Source organism: Pyrus communis, chromosome 14 (genome assembly GCF_963583255.1).
Source record: "Pyrus communis chromosome 14, drPyrComm1.1, whole genome shotgun sequence".
Classification (NCBI taxonomy): Eukaryota; Viridiplantae; Streptophyta; class Magnoliopsida; order Rosales; family Rosaceae; genus Pyrus; species Pyrus communis.
The window spans coordinates 9,169,420-9,190,937 of record NC_084816.1 but is presented as its reverse complement, the minus strand read 5'-3'; the positions used below and the strand labels follow the sequence as shown (position 1 = coordinate 9,190,937).

At 37.1% G+C, this 21,518-nt stretch overlaps 2 protein-coding genes across 2 annotated transcripts; one reads left to right on the top strand and one right to left on the bottom strand.

Annotated features, from left to right (window-relative positions):
- Window positions 1-4,762: 4,762 nt before the first annotated feature.
- LOC137715379 (DNA ligase 1-like) lies at window positions 4,763-13,443 on the top strand. Its single transcript, XM_068454683.1, has 17 exons — window positions 4,763-5,658; window positions 6,029-6,145; window positions 6,843-6,944; window positions 7,025-7,141; window positions 7,428-7,658; window positions 7,778-7,872; window positions 8,408-8,495; window positions 9,029-9,160; window positions 10,147-10,259; window positions 10,553-10,654; window positions 10,736-10,797; window positions 11,064-11,135; window positions 11,239-11,312; window positions 11,398-11,454; window positions 12,658-12,735; window positions 12,845-12,922; window positions 12,993-13,443. Exons 1-17 carry the CDS (start codon window positions 4,855-4,857, stop codon window positions 13,059-13,061), a joined length of 2,391 nt encoding a protein of 796 aa, XP_068310784.1. The 5' UTR covers window positions 4,763-4,854; the 3' UTR covers window positions 13,062-13,443.
- A 2,379-nt stretch (window positions 13,444-15,822) lies between these two features.
- Window positions 15,823-17,800, bottom strand: LOC137716238 (uncharacterized). The gene is made up of 2 exons (XM_068455662.1): window positions 17,533-17,800; window positions 15,823-17,201 (listed from the first exon to the last, which is right to left on the bottom strand). The coding sequence occupies exons 1-2, from the start codon at window positions 17,593-17,595 to the stop codon at window positions 16,461-16,463; spliced, it is 804 nt and encodes a 267-aa protein (XP_068311763.1). The 5' UTR covers window positions 17,596-17,800; the 3' UTR covers window positions 15,823-16,460.
- Between the last annotated feature and the right edge of the window lie 3,718 nt (window positions 17,801-21,518).

The window sequence follows — 21,518 nt, the reverse complement described above, 5'->3', positions numbered from 1 at the left end:
TTTTTTTTTTTTTTTTTTATCACATAAGTTATCTTCCAACTACCCTATCACGACATAGACTATTAATCTAATTAAGCCTTTTTTTTGGTTCTATGAACTGCACTACAATATTATTATTTCATTGTACGAAATAATGCAGTAAAAGTCAAAATCATTGTTCTTTGTCAATTTTAATAATATTTTGGCATAATAATGTTTGTAACGTTGGTCAACTCCCAAATTAATTAATGCTCATCAACCAACACGAGGTGGCTTAGCGATTGAAAACAAATTCCAAACTCATATTTAATATTGCACATCCTAAATTCGATTTTTTATGTTGGTGAACCAAATAATAGTGGTTAGAATGTGACTAAAATATCTTTATAAGTCTTCTTGATCCTCCAAAATAATGAACTACTGTAATGAAGTCACCAGCTGATCTCCTTTTTTAAAATAAAAAAATAAAAAAATATATTGACATTAGAAAATTCACAATCCACAAGACATGGCACTGATTAGTTTTGTTAGTAAGGGCATTGCCGTATTATCATTTATCATGTGTCATAGATTGGGACCTTCAAACATTCTATTCAGTACTTGTAGGCCTCATTTTGTTTCTAAAATTTGGAACCGGATCCCTTTCGGACCCAAATAAACTAAGCCTAAGTATCAAATAATCCGGGTCATTAAAATTTTATTAAACGACTACAATTATTATAACTTTTAGGAGGCCTGTTTGTAGTCGTTAGATCAAATTTCAACAGCCCGGATCCTTTGCTCAGGAGGCTCAATTTATTTGGATCCGGAGAGGATCCGGTTTCCTAAAATTTGATATAGATAATTTTTAAATAGAATTTTGTTTTAAATTTAGGTCATTTGATAAGGACATGAAGAATGTTCTTGAATTCTAAAATTTGATTTTTTTTCTTTTTTCCTCAAGTGAATTAAACATGAGAAAGTTGTCCCAAACTAATAAGTAGCTCATTTTCATCACTTAGTATTATGGTATAGTAGTATTCTTCTTCACTAATAAATAAGAGGTCTTAGACTCGAATGTCGTGGATAGCTTCTAAAACCAATTTGTTTCCCCACCCCATTAGTGTAATATAAAAACCAATTTGCTTCCCTACCCTATATGACGACTTCTAAAATCTTAATATTAAAACCACAAATTCAAGTGAATGAGTAAAGCTCTGGCAATATGTTGACAAATATGGAATGATATGAATGATATTATTTTCAGAAATGAAAAGCCTATTCATAGTAGATCTTTTATTCGTGCAATGACTACTGTTAATAATTATTCTTAAGGAAAATATAAGTACTCTAGGCAGAGCAAAAATGCCAGCTTCAAGTATTTGATTAAGTGGAATTGCCCCGTGTCTCCTTCTGTAAAAATCAACTTCGATGGCTCGGTGTCCAACTCGATGGCTGCTGGAGGTTTTGTCATTAGGAACATGCATTGCAGCCATATCATTGTCGGGGCTATGAACTTGGGGGTCTTCCACCATCAACGTTGATGAAGCTCTTGCATTACGCGAGGCTTTGATCTGGGCTAAAAGGAGAAATTTGACGCATGTGATGGTGAAAGGAGATTCTAAATTAATTATTGATGTCATTCGGGGGACCTGTGAAGTGCCGTGGAATTTGAAGCTATTATTGAGGACATCAGGTGGTGTGCTACTTTTTTTTTTTCAAGAAATCAAGTGGAGTCATGTTTTTAGGGAAGCAAATTTTGTTTCCGATGTGGTTGCGTCCGTTAGGCTAAAGATAGATAACCTTTGTATTTGAGATGCTTGTCTTCTTGTGAGAGCTAATATGGTTTCCAGTTTGATTGTATTGGAACTGATTGTGTAAGAGGTTTCTTCCTTTAATGAAGTTCTTTTCCATAAAATAAAAAAGGGATAATCTCAGTTTACTAGTATGAAGTTTCTTGGTTTTCAACATTTAGTATATGAAATTTTTTTCATCCCAGAGTGGTACCTAAAGTCATATCTATCCGTTAACGTGTGTGTGTGTGTGTACGTTTCATGGATAAAAGTCATATATTTAACAGCAACCTTAACGGATGTATGAAAGTGTCTTAAAATTATGACTTTAGGTACCACTCTAGGATGAAAAAAACTTCATGTACCAAATGTTGAAAACCAAGAAACTTCAGAAGTAGTAAACTGAGATTAACCTTTTTTTTTATTATTATTATTATTTTTTTTTTATGGAAAAGAACTTCATTAAAGGAAGAAACCTCTTACAAAGTCAGTTCCAATACAATCAAACTGGAAGCCATATTAGCTTTCACAAGAAGATAGGCATCTCAAATACGAAGGTTATCTATCTTTAACCTAACGGATGCCACCACATCCGCAACAAAATTTGCTTCCCTAAAAACATGACTCCACTTGATTTCTTGAAAGAAAAAAAAAAGCAGCACACCACCTGATGTCCTCAATAATAGATCTCAAATTCCACGGCGTTTCACAAGTCCCCCGAACTGCATCAATGATTAACTTAGAATCTCCTTCCACCATCACATGCATCAAATTTCTCCTTTTAGCCTAGATCAAAGCCTCACGTAATGCAAGAGCTTCATCAACGTTGATGGTGGAAGTCCCCAAGTTTATAGCCCCCGCGATGTAGGGCTGCAATGCATGTTCCTAATGCCATCTCCAACCAAATGTCGCTGTTTAGCAAGCAAAAGCTGGGTCTGGATCATGGCCTCAATTTTCTTTTAGTCTCGCTTAATACCAAGCGAAAGTATGGGACTAGATAACGGGGTTTAGCGAAGCAAGAAGGGCCTCGTAGTCGAGGCGAGTCCCATTTATTGTAGTCCAAGACCTTATCAAACGTAGGATAATAATCCCGGTTAAGGCAGTCCAAGCCAATCCCTCTTAAGGAGGTGAAACAAACGCACCCTAAATATTATTTAGGTTTCTATGAATTGTAATGGCAGATGGACTTTGTAGCTTGTGCCACGTATTAAAAGAAAACAAACTAAAAGGCCGAAACACTAGAACGAAGTCGTTGAAATACTGGAAATGCATTATCGCAGCTTGTAGGCCTTCTTCTTTCTTTAGCAGTTACATACTTTTAACTTGCAATTGGCCAATTTTTAAAACATGTTCATTGCAAATCCATTGAGGTCTGAACCCCTTTGTATGACCACTTGCCCAGACCATTAGGGGTCCTTAAGGGACCTTCAGGTCATCTCCAATCGTCAAAGGTCATAGGCCAAAACTTAACCCTTTTTGACACAAAACTAATCTCCAAATGAGGGATGGCCAAAAAGACTGAAGACTCTTCGGGCCAAAATCTAGCCAAATGGCTAGCGGGCTGGCCAAACATAGCCAGCCACCTAGCCCGAAAAGTTGGGCCCAACTGTGTTGCTAGCTGACGTCGTGTAGTTTTTTTTTTTTAAAGGCGAAATTTAAAAAATTAAAATGTCTATTTTTTTTCCTAGAAATACCTAATCCATTTCTACACAATTTATCACATCCTTTTTCACCCTTTCATAGGATGTTACCAGTGACATCCCACATCGTCCAGAGGAGTGATCCTTATATGTATATTCTCATCTCTACCCAGCATGAGGCCTTTTGGGATCTCACTGGCTTCGGGTTCCATGGAACTCCGAAGTTAAGCGAGTAGCGCGCGAGAGCACTCCTAGGATGGGTGACCCATTGGGAAGTTCTCGTGTGAGTTCCCAGAAACAAAACCGTGAGGGCGTGGTCGAGGCCTAAAGCGGACAATATCATGCTACGGTGGTGGAGCGGGCTCGGGAAGTGGTCCCACCCGGGTCGGGATGTGACATTACCTCATTTTAATGTCTATGTTAACATGCAAGTAAAATTAAAATGTTTAATAACATGAAACTTAAAACGTTTAGCGACAAGTGGCACTCACGGAAACCTTATTTTAATATAGTAGTTTAATTCATTTAACCAATAAAATTAAAGAACAAACTTAAAATAATAAATTATTGGGGGGCTAAAAAATAGCCCTCTTTGGTTGGAAATGATATATAAATATAGTCTAACACTGTTCAGTAAAAAAGTAATTTCTTGAAGGTTGTAATATGGACAGAAATTAAACATAGCCCTTCAGTTGGTGACAGTCTCGCAAACACTTTTCCGACCTCTGGAGGGTTTTGGAACCACCTGGGTTCCTATGTGGATCCGCTCCTGTTTCATGAGGCGTATACAATTATTTTCATTATAGTGCTTCCAGTAAAACATTAGTTAGAATAAAAGCCTTTCACGTCACGAAAGTTAGTTGACATTTGCAAGTGTGCTTTACTGAGATTTTCCTACTTCAATCAACTCTGTCATATTGTTGTAGACTTATTTTCGTAAACTATTGCTTTGAGAAATTGTTAATTGTTGCAAAATTAAGAGTGTGTTCCTTTATCTACTAAAGCATTCGCAGCCCTAGTTTTTGGTTTGATGGCTTGATCACACTGATGTATTCATTGAGGATTGCACTTATTTATAGCTGGACATTTTATTTTGCAACATTGTAGAAAAGGTAAATTGGATATTGCATGTGAAAAAATTAACGGTTTTTTTTGTTTTATTGGGTGTTCTTGTATATAATACAAATTTTAACAATTGTCCAAACAATGATATTTGTAATAATCGTCATTTCATAATTTATGCATTCGACATCCAAACAATGAAATTTTAATTGACGGAATTTTAGTTACTGTAAATTATAGTTCACGTTATTTCTATAAAAATTTGGAAATTCTCCGTTAAAAACATAACATGTGTAAAAATACATCTTTGTTCTTGATCTTCACTTGGAGCGCCTCAATCAATCCTTCCCGCCATTTCTCTCGAGTCTCACACCCTCACTCCCCCAAATCCTCTCCATTTGATGCTCTCACGATCACTCTGTTCATGCCATTGTCTACGCCTCCCCTCTCTCCTCCGTCTCCATTACCCCATCGCCCTCTTCCGCCCTAAACCCTCTTCTCTCCCTCTCATTTCCCTCTCCCCCCAAAACCCTAATCTTCGCGCCATGTCCTCCCGCCCCTCCGCCTTCGACGCCCTCATGTCCGGCGCCCGCGCCGCCGCCGCCAAGAAAAAGTCCCAGCCTTCTCCCTCCAAGAAGCGCAAAGCCCTAGACTCCACTGACCCTATCAAAAAACCCCAATTGCTGCCTACGCCCGAAAGCGTCGGCGCAACCCAAGACCCAGAATCCGTGGAAGTCAAAGCTCCGGAATCCAAGGAAATTAAAGAAGCTCAAGAAAGTTCTGGCAATGGCGGTGAGGTGGTTCCGGCAGGGAAGAAAGTGTGCGTGGTGGCGGGTGCTAAGAAGCGGACTGAGGAATTGAAGAGCCGAATGCCGCTACTGAAGAAGAAAGCCGGGGAATTTGACCCAAAATTGGTGGCGAATTGGGGCCAGGGCGAGAGGGTTCCTTTTGTGTTTGTTTGTTTAGTTTTCAATTTGATTGACAAAGAGACGGGTCGGATTGTGATCACGGATATTGTTTGTAACATGTTGAGGACTGTAATGTACACCACGCCTGAGGATTTGGTGCCTGTGATTTATCTTGCGGCGAATAGGATTGCTCCGGCGCATGAGGGTTTGGAGCTTGGAATTGGGGATGCTTCGATTGTTAAGGCCCTTGCAGAGGCTTTTGGGACGACTGAAGCGCATGTGAAGAAGCAATACAAGGTATTATTACTGTGGGTTTTGTGTTTTCATTTAATCTTGAATACGTGTATCGATTTTGTTTCATCAAGTTTTGAGTTTTTATGATTAATTGGGTTGTTTCATCTAGTTCATGATATAATGAAGGAAGATTAAAGAACAGAAAGTCATAAATCTTTGCTCCACATAGTTGATTTCTTTCATTTTGTCGAGGCTGAGTTGCGTGGGAATTTTTTGATGTTTAAATCTTTGTTACTTCATGCTACCAGTGCTCCTATCTGAGTTAGCTGTCACATTAAATGCATTTTGTCTTTTAAATCTTCTAGGAACTTCACTTTCATGTATGCAGTTTATTTTTCTTTCCTTTACTGATAAGTGAGGTTGAAATTTATAGGAGCTGGGAGATCTTGGTTGTGTTGCAAAGGAAAGCCGTTCTTCACAATCTATGATGCGCAAGCCTGATGCATTAACTGTCACCAAGGTTTTTAGTACATTTCGTCAACTAGCTAAGGTGATCTATCTTCATATTTCCGAACTTAGACTCTGAAATTTTAGTACTTTGATGTATTGATTTTGATGCCTCTTCTTGTCTTGCCGTGGGTTGCTTTATGTAGGGACCTGGTGTTGATAAGTACAATTTTGTTTTCTCAATTGATGTTTCTTTTTTTTGCTTTTCTAGTACTATAACCTTATATGCATTCTGTTGAGAAGTTGTCACATTTTCAAAACAATGTGGGAGTGTAAAATTTTGTGGTGATCAAAGTCCACTTCCCTTGACACGTTATGTTTCTTGTCAAAGGATCTTTTTTTTGGAAATTTTCTTTTTACGTAGAACTAGAACAGAAGGACGATTATTGTAAATTATGAATTATGAAAGCTAAAAAGGGTTTTTGGTAGGTCCATTAAATTATGTTTCTTTATGTTGTTTATCAAGGAGAATTTCCTGTAGTTTTGATGCACTGAGTTATTGTAAACTATTTAGGGAAAATAACTATTATGTAGATGGTTGGATTATACCATATTTAATTAAGCGAAAAAAGATTACACTGTATGGAATGTAGTTAGGTGGTGAACATTTTTCTCTTTAGTAATTTTACCTTAAATTTACTGGTGGATAAGATATGAAGATTTTGTGGAGGGGTTCAATTTTTTTTACTATAGGATATTGTTCTTGTAATTAACTTGCCCTTGCTTGTAAAATTTAATAGGAATCTGGGAAGGATAGTCAGGAGAAGAAAAAGAACCATATCAAGGCACTTCTTGTTGCTGCCACTGATTGTGAACCTCTATATCTGATCCGTTTGCTTCAGGTTGTAATTTGCTTATATAGTAAATTTCAGTTGTTAACACCTTTTAGCCTATTGTAAGGTTTAAGGGTTTTGTTTTGTAGACAAAGTTGCGAATTGGATTGGCAGAGCAGACTCTATTAACTGCATTGGGACAAGCTGCAGTGTATACTGAAAAACATTCGACACCACCTTCTCATATTCAGAGTCCTCTAGAAGAGGTGAGTTTAGGTTCGTTAGGTCAAATGATGTAGTTCTAGAGAAATCTTCATGCCATCAAATTTTGTTGATACTGAGTTTATAATCTGCTACTGAATTGGTAATTGCTAAGAGTTATGGGTCTTGTAGGGTTATTTAGTAGATAACAATAATTTTGGCTATTAGACCATTATACTTGATCTTTATGACAATATAAGTAGTTCTAATTAGCTACAAGCTGAATTGATCTTTTGTTGATGGTCTTTTGTTCTATCTTGTAATACGTTCTCTATAACTTTGATTTCTCAGGCAGCAAAGATTGTTAAGCAAGTGTACTCTCTGCTTCCTGATTACGATAAAATCATCCCTGCCCTTTTAAGTGGAGGTGTATGGAATCTTCCAGAGATATGCAACTTTACTTTGGGCGTCCCAGTTGGGCCTATGCTAGCAAAACCAACTAAGGGGGTATCTGAGATTGTACAGAAGTTTCAGGATACAGAATACACGTGTGAATACAAGTACGATGGAGAACGTGCCCAGGTGATACCATCTTGTTAATTCCAACATGTAACATTTTTCGGTTCATGATATGTTGTGTGCCATAGCATGCTTCATTCCTTTTTGTTTTCTGGTTACAATAACGTTCCCATTTCTTACAGATACATTTCATGGAGAATGGTTCTGTTGAGATATACAGTCGAAATGCTGAACGAAACACTGGAAAGTATCCTGATGTGGTTGCTGCAGTGTCGAGGTTGGGCTTCTATCTTGGTTGTATGGTATTTCATATGGAACTTAGGGGTGATAATACGTGAGGGAGTTTGGTACTCTGGAATAAAAATTCGAAGGTTTCACATCTCCTATAATATAAACTGAATCAATCTGTAGTGCATTTCTCCATGTGCGATGGGTTAAAGAGTTGGTTGGTTACTGAATATTTTCAAAATTCTTTTGGGATCTTTCTTCTACTACTACATCCCCACTAATGAAACTAATGTCATAAACTATACACTGCACTGAGTAAATTTAGGTGATTGATATTTCTGAAAAGTTAGACTTGATAAATGGGTGATGAGGCATTTGTTTTTGTAAACAAATTAATGCCTGTAATGTTTGTGGTCTGGTGATGTGTTTAGAATTTTTCCAACCTGTATTTGACTAGTTTATTTGTTAAAGTATGGTTGCAACTTCATGTTATCCAGAATGTTAATTATGCTGTGACAAAAGAAAAAAAAATGCTTATTGTGCTCTCAAATTTTCAGTTGCTAATGTTTTCTGTCAGCTTGCAGGTTAAAGAAGTCATCTGTAACATCATTCGTTTTGGATTGTGAAATTGTTGGTTATGACCGTGAAAAACAAAAAATTCTGCCCTTCCAGGTAAATTATTTCCCCATCGTATTCCAGTTTTATTCTTGGTGCTCTTCATGGTGATTTGCTACCCACCTATTGGAGTTGGGGTCACTCCATATTTGTTTTCGTTCACAAAGCTTCTCAAACATTTTTTTTATTTGAATATTAGATATACTTATATATAAAAATGTAAATCAAAACATGTTGAGAAAAGCACTTACGGAAGGGCAGGTATCCTCAAATGGTGTACCAAAAATAATTTTATGGATATGCTATTGTGTATTCTTCTTGTGGAAGAATAGTTACCAAAGTTTGACCTTTGGCTTACCCTTCCTTTGCATAATGATAACGCATATATATGGGTATATACTTCGCGGTTACACCATCTATTCCGGCTTCACTAATGATGGTGCATGAATATCATAATATTTTCTGAATGCTTTTTGACTTTTTTCTCTGTAAAAATATTGTTTTATGGCTTTTTACACCCGGGACAGTATTTAATTTTGAATATTGTTGAGTTAAGATTTGAAAGCCTTTACAAGATATTATTGTTGCAGGTACTCAGCACTAGAGCGCGTAAAAATGTGAGCTTGAGTGAGATCAAGGTTGAAGTCTGCATATTTGCTTTTGATATGTTGTATCTTAATGGCCGACCACTTATTCAGGAACAACTGAAAGTTCGTAGAGAGGTATAACTTTGTTCTTTCTTCCCAATTAAGTTTACAACTTACTGTTATTGCTCTTATGGATGGGAGCAATTGTGTTTCTCTAAAAATTAATAACTAATATCCAAGTCATGCATATTGTATGACCAGGATATCTTATTGATTAATTTATTTAGTAGAATAAAATGAATTGGTGTCGAAATTTACTATTTCTAGTCTTTTTTGTTCTTTCTTTTCTTGGTGTTATTAATTTTTTTTTGTTCTTTCATTGTTTTTTTATTGAGAATCTATCTTTGCCATTCCTATTCATGTTTTGAATTTATTTTTATGTTCGCATTTGTATCAAAATTGTTGATAGGTTCCCTTTTTGAATCAGGAAAATGTTTGTGTTGGTATCTAACTAGTGTGATTAAACAGCCTGCTATGGCATCTCTAATTGCCTTTAGGAACAAATACTGCCGGAAGGTTTATAATAGAAGTTAATTATTAATTGGAAAAGGTTATATTCTAGGTACAGGTAGCAAAGTAGCGGGCAGTAGTATCATTCAAGATTACACCTGTTGACACTTTACTTCTTGTTATTCAATGCCTTTGCATTAGTTTCATGTGTTTAGAGTGGGGAGTGCAAGAAGTTTAAAGTGCCAACTGTGCTGCTTCTTTTCGTCCTTTTTTCTAGTAGTTTATTAGTCTTCGTTGATGATGCCTTGGGGCATCAACAGTATTATTTCATAGGAAAATTTGAACATTAATGAAAACAAAAGTGCAAGAAAAGACGGAACAAGGTGTCGTGTCTTCTTAATAGTACCATAAGTCTATGTTGATTACAGTGAGATTACGAGAAGGGTGCCCCATTGACTAATTCATTTTAGGTGCCACAATTATTGTTGAAGGTTCTGCTTTATAAGAAATTCTGGGTTTTTAATGTCTTCTGACCATTCTTCTTATTCTGCTTTTACACCAGAAAGTAATATTTATATTCTTACATGTGAGACTGTTGTTGCATTGTGCAGTGTCTGTATGACTCTTTTGTGGAAGAAGCTGGGTTTTTTCAGTTTGCCACAGCCTTAACATCAAATGATATTGATGAAATACAAAAGTTTCTTGATGCTGCTGTCGGTTCAAGGTATTCACTCCATTCTTTTGACTTTTCAGGGGGCAAATGGATATGAACATTAGATAAAGTAATTCGAATTTCATAAATGTGCTGTCATTGGATCACTAGGATTTCAAGTTTTGCACAAATACATTTCATGAAGGTGGAAAAATGTACTAATTAATTGTGTTGAACTTCTGCCTTAGAATTTAATTTATTTGTGGTTTGGTCTTTCACTTGCATCCCAGTTTATTTTTATCTGTATAAGTTTGTCCTCTTTGAGCTATGGCCTTCTTTTGTTATTCCTTCATCCTGGATTGCAGTTCTGAGGGTTTAATTATTAAAACATTGACCAAAGATGCTACATACGAGCCTTCAAAGCGATCACTTAACTGGCTGAAATTGAAGAAAGATTACATGGACAGGTAAGAATTAGTGTTTTCCATTTTAGTAATCCTGATAAAGCTTTGTGAATTTTATGTTTATTCGTTTGCTATGCCCTTCAGTATTGGGGACTCACTAGACTTGGTGCCTATTGCTGCTTTCCATGGCCGGGGAAAACGTACAGGTAACTGTAATGAAACAGCATTTTCAGTTGAATGAAGGGGCACTTTCTGTTGAAATGTTTGTCTTTCTGGATTTAATAATTAAAAATTCTCCCATTTTTCTTCAACGTAAAAGTGACGCTCTTTAAAGGTTTCCAGTCATTTACATCTTTTAGTTTTATCTTCAATGTCTCAATGATGCAATATTCTTCTTCTTTAAACTGTCACTATCTTATTCTTAAATTGAAATACAAGGTGGAGGTGATAATCATAATCTGGTCTTCCTTAGGTGTCTATGGTGCTTTCCTCCTTGCTTGTTATGATAGCAATAATGAAGAGTTTCAAAGCATTTGTAAAGTAGGTCAGTGCAATTTTTTTATGTATGTGTTGGCAACCTTTTCAGTGATTTCCAATATGTTTTACCTATTACTGATTGGTCGGCCATGTATCTTTATTTTTTACAGGCACTGGACTCACTGAAGCAATGCTTGAAGAACGTTCTGCCAGTCTCCGTACTAAAGTGATACCCAAACCTAAGGTCTGTGATTCCTTCTTTCTGTCTGAATTTTATGTACATTGTTCTTCTGATTCTCTTGCTAATTTTGCTTTCTTGTCAATTGCAGTCATACTATAGGTATCATGATACAATGAATCCAGATGTATGGTTTGAACCCTCAGAGGTAATAACCATTGCCTTTTTGTTTTCTTTGCATATAGCTTTTTGATAGAACTCCCTCTGCACTTCTATTGTGTTGCCCAGTTCATTTTGCACATTAAGGGTGCGTTTGATATACAGGAGTCGCTTGGCTAGGACTAATTATAGGAATTAGTGTGGATTGGCTTGGATTTATTTTTGTCTCATGTTTGGGGTCTTCACTAAAAGGCAAGATAGTGCCCGCAAAACTGTAAACAAACATATAGTATGATTTATATAATTCCCAGACCTGACACCACTCCCAATTATCACTTAATACTACACACCTTTACACCTCCATCAGCTACAAGGGGGAGGAGAAACCAGTAGCGCTCATATCTTTAGAGTTGACAAAGTGAGAAATAGGGCTTATTTTTGGGCCCCAGTTTCAACTTGTATAAAATCAGGATAGAGCCTACATAGCCCTATTTGGGATGCCAGTCCGGAGGAGCAAATGTACCCAAAGAGTTAGAAGTCATTGGTCCTGATTCCTAAATAGGAAAGGGAAAAAGCAAAACCCTTTTTTTTTTTTTTTGTGGGGGTGGGGGGAAGGGTTATGCTGGAAGTCTTCCTAATCCCTAGGAATCTTACATTTTTGTTGAAGCACATCTTGGACTTTGCATTTGATGTGTCCGGTAGTTTGGATTCTTAAGCTGTACAGAGAGATCTTTGAGCAAATCAATATTATAGACGAGATTGGGTCCTGTTTTTGATACAAGAAAAGTTACTATCAAAATTCATGGAATGATGCTCTTCTTAAATTATTTTCCTCATGGGTTTTAGTTTTTTTTTTTTACACTTCCACGGGTTGAGCTACTATAAGTCTCAGCTTGTTTGGAGAATTTAAAGAAATTATTGAAGTGGTAAAATACAATTTTCTCGAAAATGCTGAATTTTTCATCTTGAACAAGAATATTAAAAAGGTGGAATGTGAACAAATTTGTTCAAATTTACAAGGATTGCCATTTTTTTCCCCCTTATACTCAAGTGACGGAAGTTTTCTAGACTATAAAGTTAGATGGCGAATGAGTTTTAAGTACTTCCGGTCATCTGTTGTTTAGTTTTCAAAACAATGCAGTTTAGCTGAATTGCGTGAATATAGCTGAGTTTTGCTTTCTAAGTGCTAGACTTGGTGGAGTGGAGTACAGCTTCTTCTTGTGATACCCATGGTATTTTTTTTTTCTTTCAGGTTTGGGAGGTGAAAGCTGCGGACCTGACTATTAGCCCTGTTCATCGTGCTGCAGTTGGCATAGTGGATACTAATAAGGTTCACTGGAATTTTTTTTTTTTTTACTTGTCAATATTTGCTATTACCTTGTGAATGTGGATTAGATGATGTGTTTTCTTCATCTAATTCTATGTGCACGTGTGATCAGGGTATTTCTCTCCGGTTTCCACGTCTTATTCGAGTTCGGGAAGACAAACCTCCGGAGCAAGCCACATCATCTGAGCAGGTGAAGAAAGTTAATTTGAAACACTATTGTACAGTTTATATGTATTCTCACACACTTCTTCTAAGTTCAGGTAGCCGAGTTGTATAATGCTCAAGCGATCAACCATTCAAACAATCAAAATGACAACGAAGATGATTAGGGAACAGAATCTTCATCATTTTACTCATTTCTGGAGATGTCCTTCTGTGTAAAGAAATCAGCACTCATGTTGATACAGCTCATGTGAGTATCTCAATGTGAATTTTCAAAATTTTAAGCCGTTAGGGTTTAATCGTTACATGATGGATCCTTGGGTGCTTTCCCCAATAGTCTGGTGCCAGAGGCAACATATAGAGGAGTCAAAACATTGAGAATTTTATCCTGGGCTGCTAATATTCATCCTGTGCCGTTGCTCATTTAGGATTTAGGGCTTTGTTTTTTGTTGTTGTTGATCAAATATTGGGAAAACTGTACTTTGTATCAAAGCATTATCAACTCAAAATTTTCTCCTTTTTAATTGAAGTACTAATTTGTTTAGAAGATGGAGCATATCTCAATCATTTGTTTACGGAACTCTAGTTCATGTTGAGGAATTCTTGGGGACAATCGACCCGTGCACACACATTTGTTGACTCAGGTCATTGACGCGGTTGGGCCCACGCTTACATCAATGACCGGAAGTCGTTCACACAAACGCCTTGGCGAATGCCCCTAGCATATTTCTTTCATATTATCATGAACACAGTTGTCTTGTTTACTTGTCTACATCATTTTCAGCACGGTGCGCCTGATAACGTGATTCCGCCATGTTACTTGATTACATGGCTGCATCAAACCTTCAAACCCCAAAAGAAGGATAATGTAATGTATAGAATGGTTTAAAAGTCTTGTTCTCAGTTGTAATAATAACAAAGGAGAAGAAAGGATGTGACAACGACGTTTCCACTTTGAAGGAAGAAATTTAGGTCTTGTCTTAATCATTTGAACCATGAGCTGTTGGTCAAGAGGATCACATTCGAACCAGTGAATATTTCCATCCTTCGAGCTTCTGCCGTGTTGAAAAATCAATTGATTTTAGCAGCCACCGTTTCAGGATTTGGATGTTATCTTTTGGTCCAAATATTCTGATTTCTCACTAGTTCTGGGTTTAAACTAGTTATTGGTAGGGTTGGGCATAGTTCGGCCCGGTCGGTGAAAGTTTCCGAGTCCCTTAACCTATGGCACCCATCCACGGTGAAAATTTCAAGTCCATTATCGATGTTGAAGTGTTTGTTCCTTAAGTCAAAGTCCCTGTTACACGAAATGTTAGCTTTAGTTTTCGACTTTTGTTCTAAATGTGGCTGATTGTCGACAGTTAATGTATGTGAGATTGATTATAGGATCTACGCACATGAATCCTTGATGTAGATTTGAAAAGCCTGCGGAGTTAAGAAAAAACATTGGATTATGATTCGAACGATGGACTATAAAATCGCAAGTCACAGTGGCTTGTGAGGAACCTTCTTGTTGTAGTTGTAAGCCACTACTATAATATGATATGATTTAATCCCGTGTTCTATATAGTTTTAAATTGTATATCTAAACTCATAACTCACCGTCCAAGTAAAGAACTCCTAATTAACAAAAGTATAATGTGTAAGTTATCCCATCTCTAGAAAGGTGGATTATTGTGGCTTGGCCACCAGCTGGTTCTTTTTAAGAAAAAAGAAAAAAGAAAAAAGAAAATAGTAAATAAAAGTATAATCATAAGCACTCAATTTGCATGTTATGGGCCAAGAACACAAGCCACTGATGTATATTCCACGTTTATAATAAGAGTAGACGATATGGTTGAAATGTCTAACTTTTAAGGTATATTGATAAAAAAACAAATCCACAAGTTGCATTTTTGAGTAGAATAGTAGCGTCACATGGTCATCTTCTAAGTGAGAGGGCTTGCAAATGGTCATCTTCTAGCGTCACAAAATGGATTAAAAATACCCTGCATGAGCATTACAAAACATATGTGAGAGGGCTTGCAAATCCGGACTTGAAAGTAGTCAATTGCAAATCTCTCTCACATAGCTTTGTAATGCTCATGAACGATATTTCTAATCTCCTCTGTCTATCATTTTGTATTCCATTCACTCATAACTCGACTTAAGAAATGAAAATCTCTCGCCCAAACACGACCTAGCTGAAATGTAAATCATTTTAACAAAAAACATACTTTACTAGGGAATAGAATGACACTTAGAGAGCTTTGGAAGGTCACATGTCTCCATGTGCAAGTACAGTTGTTTTGTTAACCTGTATCCTTGTTGAAAACCATATGTCTTGTCAATTGTAGCTTAAGTTTGAAGAACACAAGGCCTGCAACTGTTTGAATTTGATGGTGCCAAAACATGACTTCTTCCATCTGCCAAAACATGCCTAATAGCATTTGAATTTGATGGTGCCGTAATTGATGGAATATATTGCACTTAAAAATATCAATTCAGCCTTAGTGTTGGTCCTCAATTTTCACTTGGAATAGTAAAACGATGTAACAACTTAGCTGCACTAGATGTATGCTCGTTTATTGTTATCTCTTTATCCTAGAAGTGAGAAGGCAGAAACATAAAATAGCTTATATACCCCGTTGCAGGTGAGTTTTTGTTATCATTTGAGGGAGAACTAAATTGTGCCTCCATTGCTCATTGCCAATGAATTAGAAACTGCAAAGTCAACTGAGTAAGTTTTAGTAATGAAATGTTATTGGTAAGTAGGATTAACCTGCAATAATTTGCTCCACTTTTGAGAGATAAAGGTTTAAGCTAAATTTAAGTATAAACAAGTGGGGGCAGATTAGATAAAAAGATGCCTTAGTTAATTTAGAATTAAGAATTAAACTAGAGATTAGGGAAAACAAATATTGATGTTGGGAGAATTCTACATGGGGATTGGACTTAAACAATCATGCTTCCCCCAAATATATATTTATATGTGTGTGTGTATATAATCATACATCACACCAGTACCAGATCCTGATTCTGATTTTTGGGTTCCACTCAAACCGACAAACAAGGCTCTTAACCTTTCTGGTTGTTGGCCACACCACCCATCTTCTAATAAACTTCAACAACTCCACACCTACAATCTTACTAGAGAAATCCTGGGCAAAGCTCTCGATTCACGTCATCCGTTCGACCAAGACAGAATCAGAATGAACATGAACTTCGTGAACTAGAATCAGAGTTACATTTTACATCCCACAACAATTTGGAAAAAAATTCAAGACCCCTTTCACATTACCAAAATAGAATGTGAAGGGCCAAAAAGAAAATAGGCAAATTAAAACCCCCACTAAACAAACAAAGCTCTCTGATTTTTTTACTGCCTTCTTCTCACTGAGTTAACCTGGAAGCAAACCTCTCTCTCTGTACAAATCTAGATAGTTCAGTCACAAAAACCCAATTGAAATCTGGAAATTTCATGGGTTTTTTTTTTCTCCTCACTAACCTTTTAGTTGTATTAAAAATATCAAACAGTAAATTAAGGGGTAGATTAATAATCATAATCTGAAGCAGCGGCTGCAGAGTCAGTGGAGGGCAACCCTTTGGAACTTGGTCTCTGGAGGAGAGGCAGAGCCCTCACAGAGGGCTCTTTTTCTGTTAACTATGCCACAGTTAATGTTGACCAATGAGGGGTCTTGGTGCTGGAGCTGGCTTTGCAGCTGGGTCTGCAATGGTGGTTGTGGTGGTGGTGAAGGAATGGTCACAGGGGGGATCTCAAACGACTCCAGCGGCGGTGGCGGGTGTCTCCACTGCGGCAGAGGGCCGGCCAGAAGAAGGGTCTGAAGCAATGGGCCAGCTTTCATCACAGCCTGCAAAAGCTTTCCCTTTTCAGGCAATGGCTTCTCAGGCAGCAGCCCCACTGCTGGGTGTGGCATGGATGGTGCTGGTGGCAGCTGCTGGGTTTGCTGAATTGGGTCAATAACCGGGGAAGATACAATGCTTTCTTCACAATCTGAGGAGGAGAAGCCATTGTTGGAGTCGATTCCTCTTCTGGGTTCGTCTTCAATGCTTGAAATACCAGAGAGAGGAGCTGTTTGCTGCTTCTGCTGGGTTTGCTGCTGGGTTTGTTGGAGGAGGAGTTTCTCAAGGAGAAGTCTTCGGCATTTGTCTTGGGCTTCATCTCTTTCTCTGATGGCTTTTTGGAGCAGATCTTTGAGATGAGACATCTGATCGTCTCTTTTTCTTAGCTCCTCTTGAACTGCAACTCTTGTTTGCTCAAGCTCCACTGTTGTGTACAAAAGAGAATTCCTCAACTCTTCCACGCTCTGTGTGATCATAAAAAATTTGTAAACTTCAGCAAAAAATGATCCAAAAAAGTCTCAAAATTTGAGGTTTTGGGCTCAAATTATTAGAAGTAGAAACCCCATCATGCAAGTTTAAGCTCGCCCTGAACCTGACACTCATTCGAGGGCCCAGGGCGATACTTAAAAGCACACAATGAGATGCTCACCAAAAACAAAGTAAAGTTGTAAAATTGAAAGTTGGGTATGAAATTGTGGAGAAGATAAACCCCATTGTGCAAATTCAAGGACCAAATTAGACTAGAAATTCAGAAAGCTCCTAAGAATCTGAAAATTTTGAGAAATTTGTGGTTACCTTTCCTTGGCAGTAGTAAGCCCAGCTGCTAAGAAGAGGGCTGCTGCTTTGGTGGCTGTTCATGCTGGTGTGAAGAAATGGAACCCAAGCTGAAGTGTTTTAGAGAGAGAGAGAGAGAGAGAGAGAGAGAGAGAGAGAGGAGAGGTGGGGTTTTCGAGTGGTTGTCCTTGGTCTTATAAAAAGAGCTCAAGTCACTGTTTTCCCCTGTTGTCTGCTGCTTTTTTTTTTTCTAACTGGAGGAGGTTGGACAAAAGTGCGAAGGGCCAAAAGCCTACCCAACCCAAAGGCCACTCCCTCTCCCTCTCTGTGAGTCAGTCAGTCCTAATGCCTAATACGGCTATGTCACTGTTGCACATATAAGCGCGGGGAATCGTAAATCAGCGATAAAAGCGGGAGTAAGAAAACGAGTCTAACCATGTTTTACTTTTTCCACCAACTTGCACAACATGAGAAGGAAATTCTGCAGAAAATGTGACATCCAAATTTCTGACAAAGCCTTTAGTATCTTAAAGGTAATTATAAATAAAAATAAAAACACACAAATGATTGATAAGACACCTTACTTTATAAATTATGGTTACGCTTTTCCTTTATTTTTGGTAAATGGCTTATGTATGACAAGTAAATTTGGAGCAAACCGTGATCATTTTTTTATTTTATTTTATGTTTGTATTCACTTTCACATCTTTTATTTTATTTATTTTTTAAATTTTTTGAAACAAAGGTAAAAAAATTTCATTATTAACAGAATTATTACACAACAAAGGCCCAAACCAAGCACAAAAAGCGAAAGAGGACCAACCAAACAAAACAACAAACACCCAAATAGGAGATTAGGTTAAAAAAACAGAAGCAAACCAAAAGCAACCCCTAGCCTTCTGCTATTATCGCCACCGCAGCACCTAGCAACAATATGAACCAGCGACCGCAATGAACGCCATAAATTGTACCAAACAACGCCTCAGGGATGGAAGAAAGGAAGACTCCCCATACATCAAAGAATCCTTCTCCGATTGCATCCACCAAGTAGAAGAAATCAAAGAGTCCAATGGGATTCCCATAAGCAACATTGCCAACAAAAGAAGACCGAGAAAAAGGTGGTATGCGAACACCCTAGCCGGTGGGATTCACATCTTAGTAAGGTTTTAAAAATCGAACCGAATTTGTACATAAAAACCAAATTGGTAGGTCCTTCGAATTGTGACAATGTGACCTAAGAGAAGAAATTACATAGGATAAGTTAATCGGGACCATGACGTCTCGGATAACTAATAGTCTAATACAATGCAATGTGTAAGACTCTCTTCACTTGACCTTGTATGAGTGGCCCAAGATGCGATGGTGGTTGTAAACGTGTTCTATGAAAGTTTCTCTCTTTGAGGCAATGATGCAGCCAGATTTTCAATTTGGTTTTACTCTTCCAAAAGATTAGTCAAACACCTATGCAACTCCATTTTACTGCACCATGTTAGCAAAAATCTCCTTTTATGGAGAGCAATTTATCGCCATCATGATTTGCAATGTTAATGATACAATGCCGAGTAGAAAGATTATTACCTGTGTCGTTGGATCATTGGCACGAAACGCCATAATTACGGTAAGTTCATGTCATGTAAGCTTTTATCCTTCCACTTAGACTAGGGACTCCGTAATATCTTAGACCATTTTCAATCATGGAGGGCAAACGTAACCCTTGACTATATTTTAGCCCTTCCTAAATAAATATTATTTAAAAAATATGGGATGGTTAATTTTTTTTTTTATCTCCAATCATGTAGGGATAAATCTTTCCATCTTGAATTAGGATGCATATGTTGGGGCCCGTTGAGGGTGCTTGAGGGCTTGTTATATGTACATGGAAAGGGATTCTCTTTGAATCCCTTCCACCTAATCCTCCTCATCAAACAATCCGGACCCTTGAAATTTGATCCAACGACTAAAAACATGGGCCCACTTTAAAAGTTATAATAACTTTAGTCGTTGGATTAAATTTCAAGGGTATGGATTGTTTGATGAGGATGATTAAGTGGAAGGGATATGGAGAGGATCCATTTCCATATGTACACAACCCTAGGCTAAATTTATGCAAAATCATTTTGGTCCTTGATTGGAGACGAGTTTTGCAAATTCAGGCTAAAAGTATAGCCTTTGGTTGGAGATGGTCTTATGGGATTTGCTGAGATATTTTACCTTGTTGAAAAGTTAAGGAAAATTGGGTCTCACTATCCTTTTTTTTTTCTTTTTTTTCTTTTTTAAATTTTTTTTATTTTTATTTAAGAAAATGACATGACACATGTACAAACAATTAATAAAGTAGTACTCTCTATGTATTGTCTAATTAATTTCTTCATTTACAAGTGGATTGCCTTGATAGTTAGGACATTCCTTTTCAACACACTGTCCGGAGTCAAACCAAGTCCCTCTCTTTTAGTGTATATTAGTGTATAATATCACATATTATAAATTGTTTAACAATTCAATTCAAGTTGTAATAGTTTCAACATTCAACTTAAAAATTGTGGTTCATCTATTTATCGAATAACAATCAGATGACTAAACGATTTTGGATTTAGTTGATTTTTTATAGGGATGACCTTAAAAAGTAAATTGAAAAATAAACGATTCAAATCATCACGCAAGATTGTAGGACGAACAAGGGAACAAAAAGATTACCAACATTCCTCCTCTATAATAGGCCTATACAAAAGGAGGTTCGTTAATGTTTTAACCAAGACCTAAAAACAAGCCCCCAAAAAAAGAAAATTAGGAAAAGGGTAAGACTCGAGGGTTTTGCTTTTTTTTTTTTTAGAAAAAAAATAAAAGAAATCTTTTTCTACATATTTTATAACTTTTTATATTCTTAGTTAAACAAAGAGTTGACAAATTATGGAACCAATAAAGTCGACAATTTTAGTGTAACACATACATGATATTGCACTATAACGATACATCAACTTCGTATGTGTTGTAGGCATAATTTACTGAACAATTATGGAGGCCATATAGAGAGAGAAGGTGCGGCATAGAGAGAAGAAGATAGATGTATAATTGTGAGGTGTGTGTTATTCCACCTCATTGTGCCTTTATTTATAGTAGTAGGGAAAATTAATTCCTTACCCTTTAGGATTACAACATTTAATAGGTAATCTACTCCTAATAGGAATATAAGATACATTCCCATATCTACTAGGATTTACACAATCACATTCTTATTCCAATAGGACTGCAACACTCCCCCTTGAGTGTGTAAATACTTAAGTAAATGGTGCATCAAGTCTTCAGTGATGACGCAAGTATAGTTGATGAAGTCATCGGCACAATGAGCGAATGCGAGTCTCAAATCAACGGAAGAATGCATAAAAAGTAAAAACTCACAAAACCTCGCTATGTTAAAACCCAAGATGGGAGAAAAACCCATAAGCTAAGGAGAAAAGTGAGAAGTTGCATTAAGTCAAAACTATATGTCTTTTGGATGTAAGTAGAAGAGTTCTCAACGGTATGAGTAGCCCAGGATGAGTGCCTTGTTAAAACCTAGTTAAGTAGCAAAAACCAGTGGGAAAAATGCTCCTAATCGTAGGGAAAAAGAGTACATTAAGATCAAGTGAGTATACTTCTGGATACTCCCCCTGAGTTTGACATAACTTCCAAATGAGAACTACAAGCATTGCATATGAATAGTTAGGCATACCAAATCCTCGGACAAGCTTCTGGAAGGTTGACTTCGGCAGTGACGTCGTGTAGAGGTCGGCAAGGTTGTCTAGGATCGGCTTGCATGACTTCAATCTCCTAATGCTTTGCTAATGTAGATGTGAACGCAATATGTCTTGGCATTGACTTTGTTGATGGCTTGGTCGGGTTGATACATGCGGCATAATCTTCATGGATCGTCGTTGGGACTCAACGATGGATGCAAACATAGCAAGTACTTCGAATATGCTCAATAAGAACTTCTAACCATGTTTCACTTAGGGCATAGTGAAGTGAGG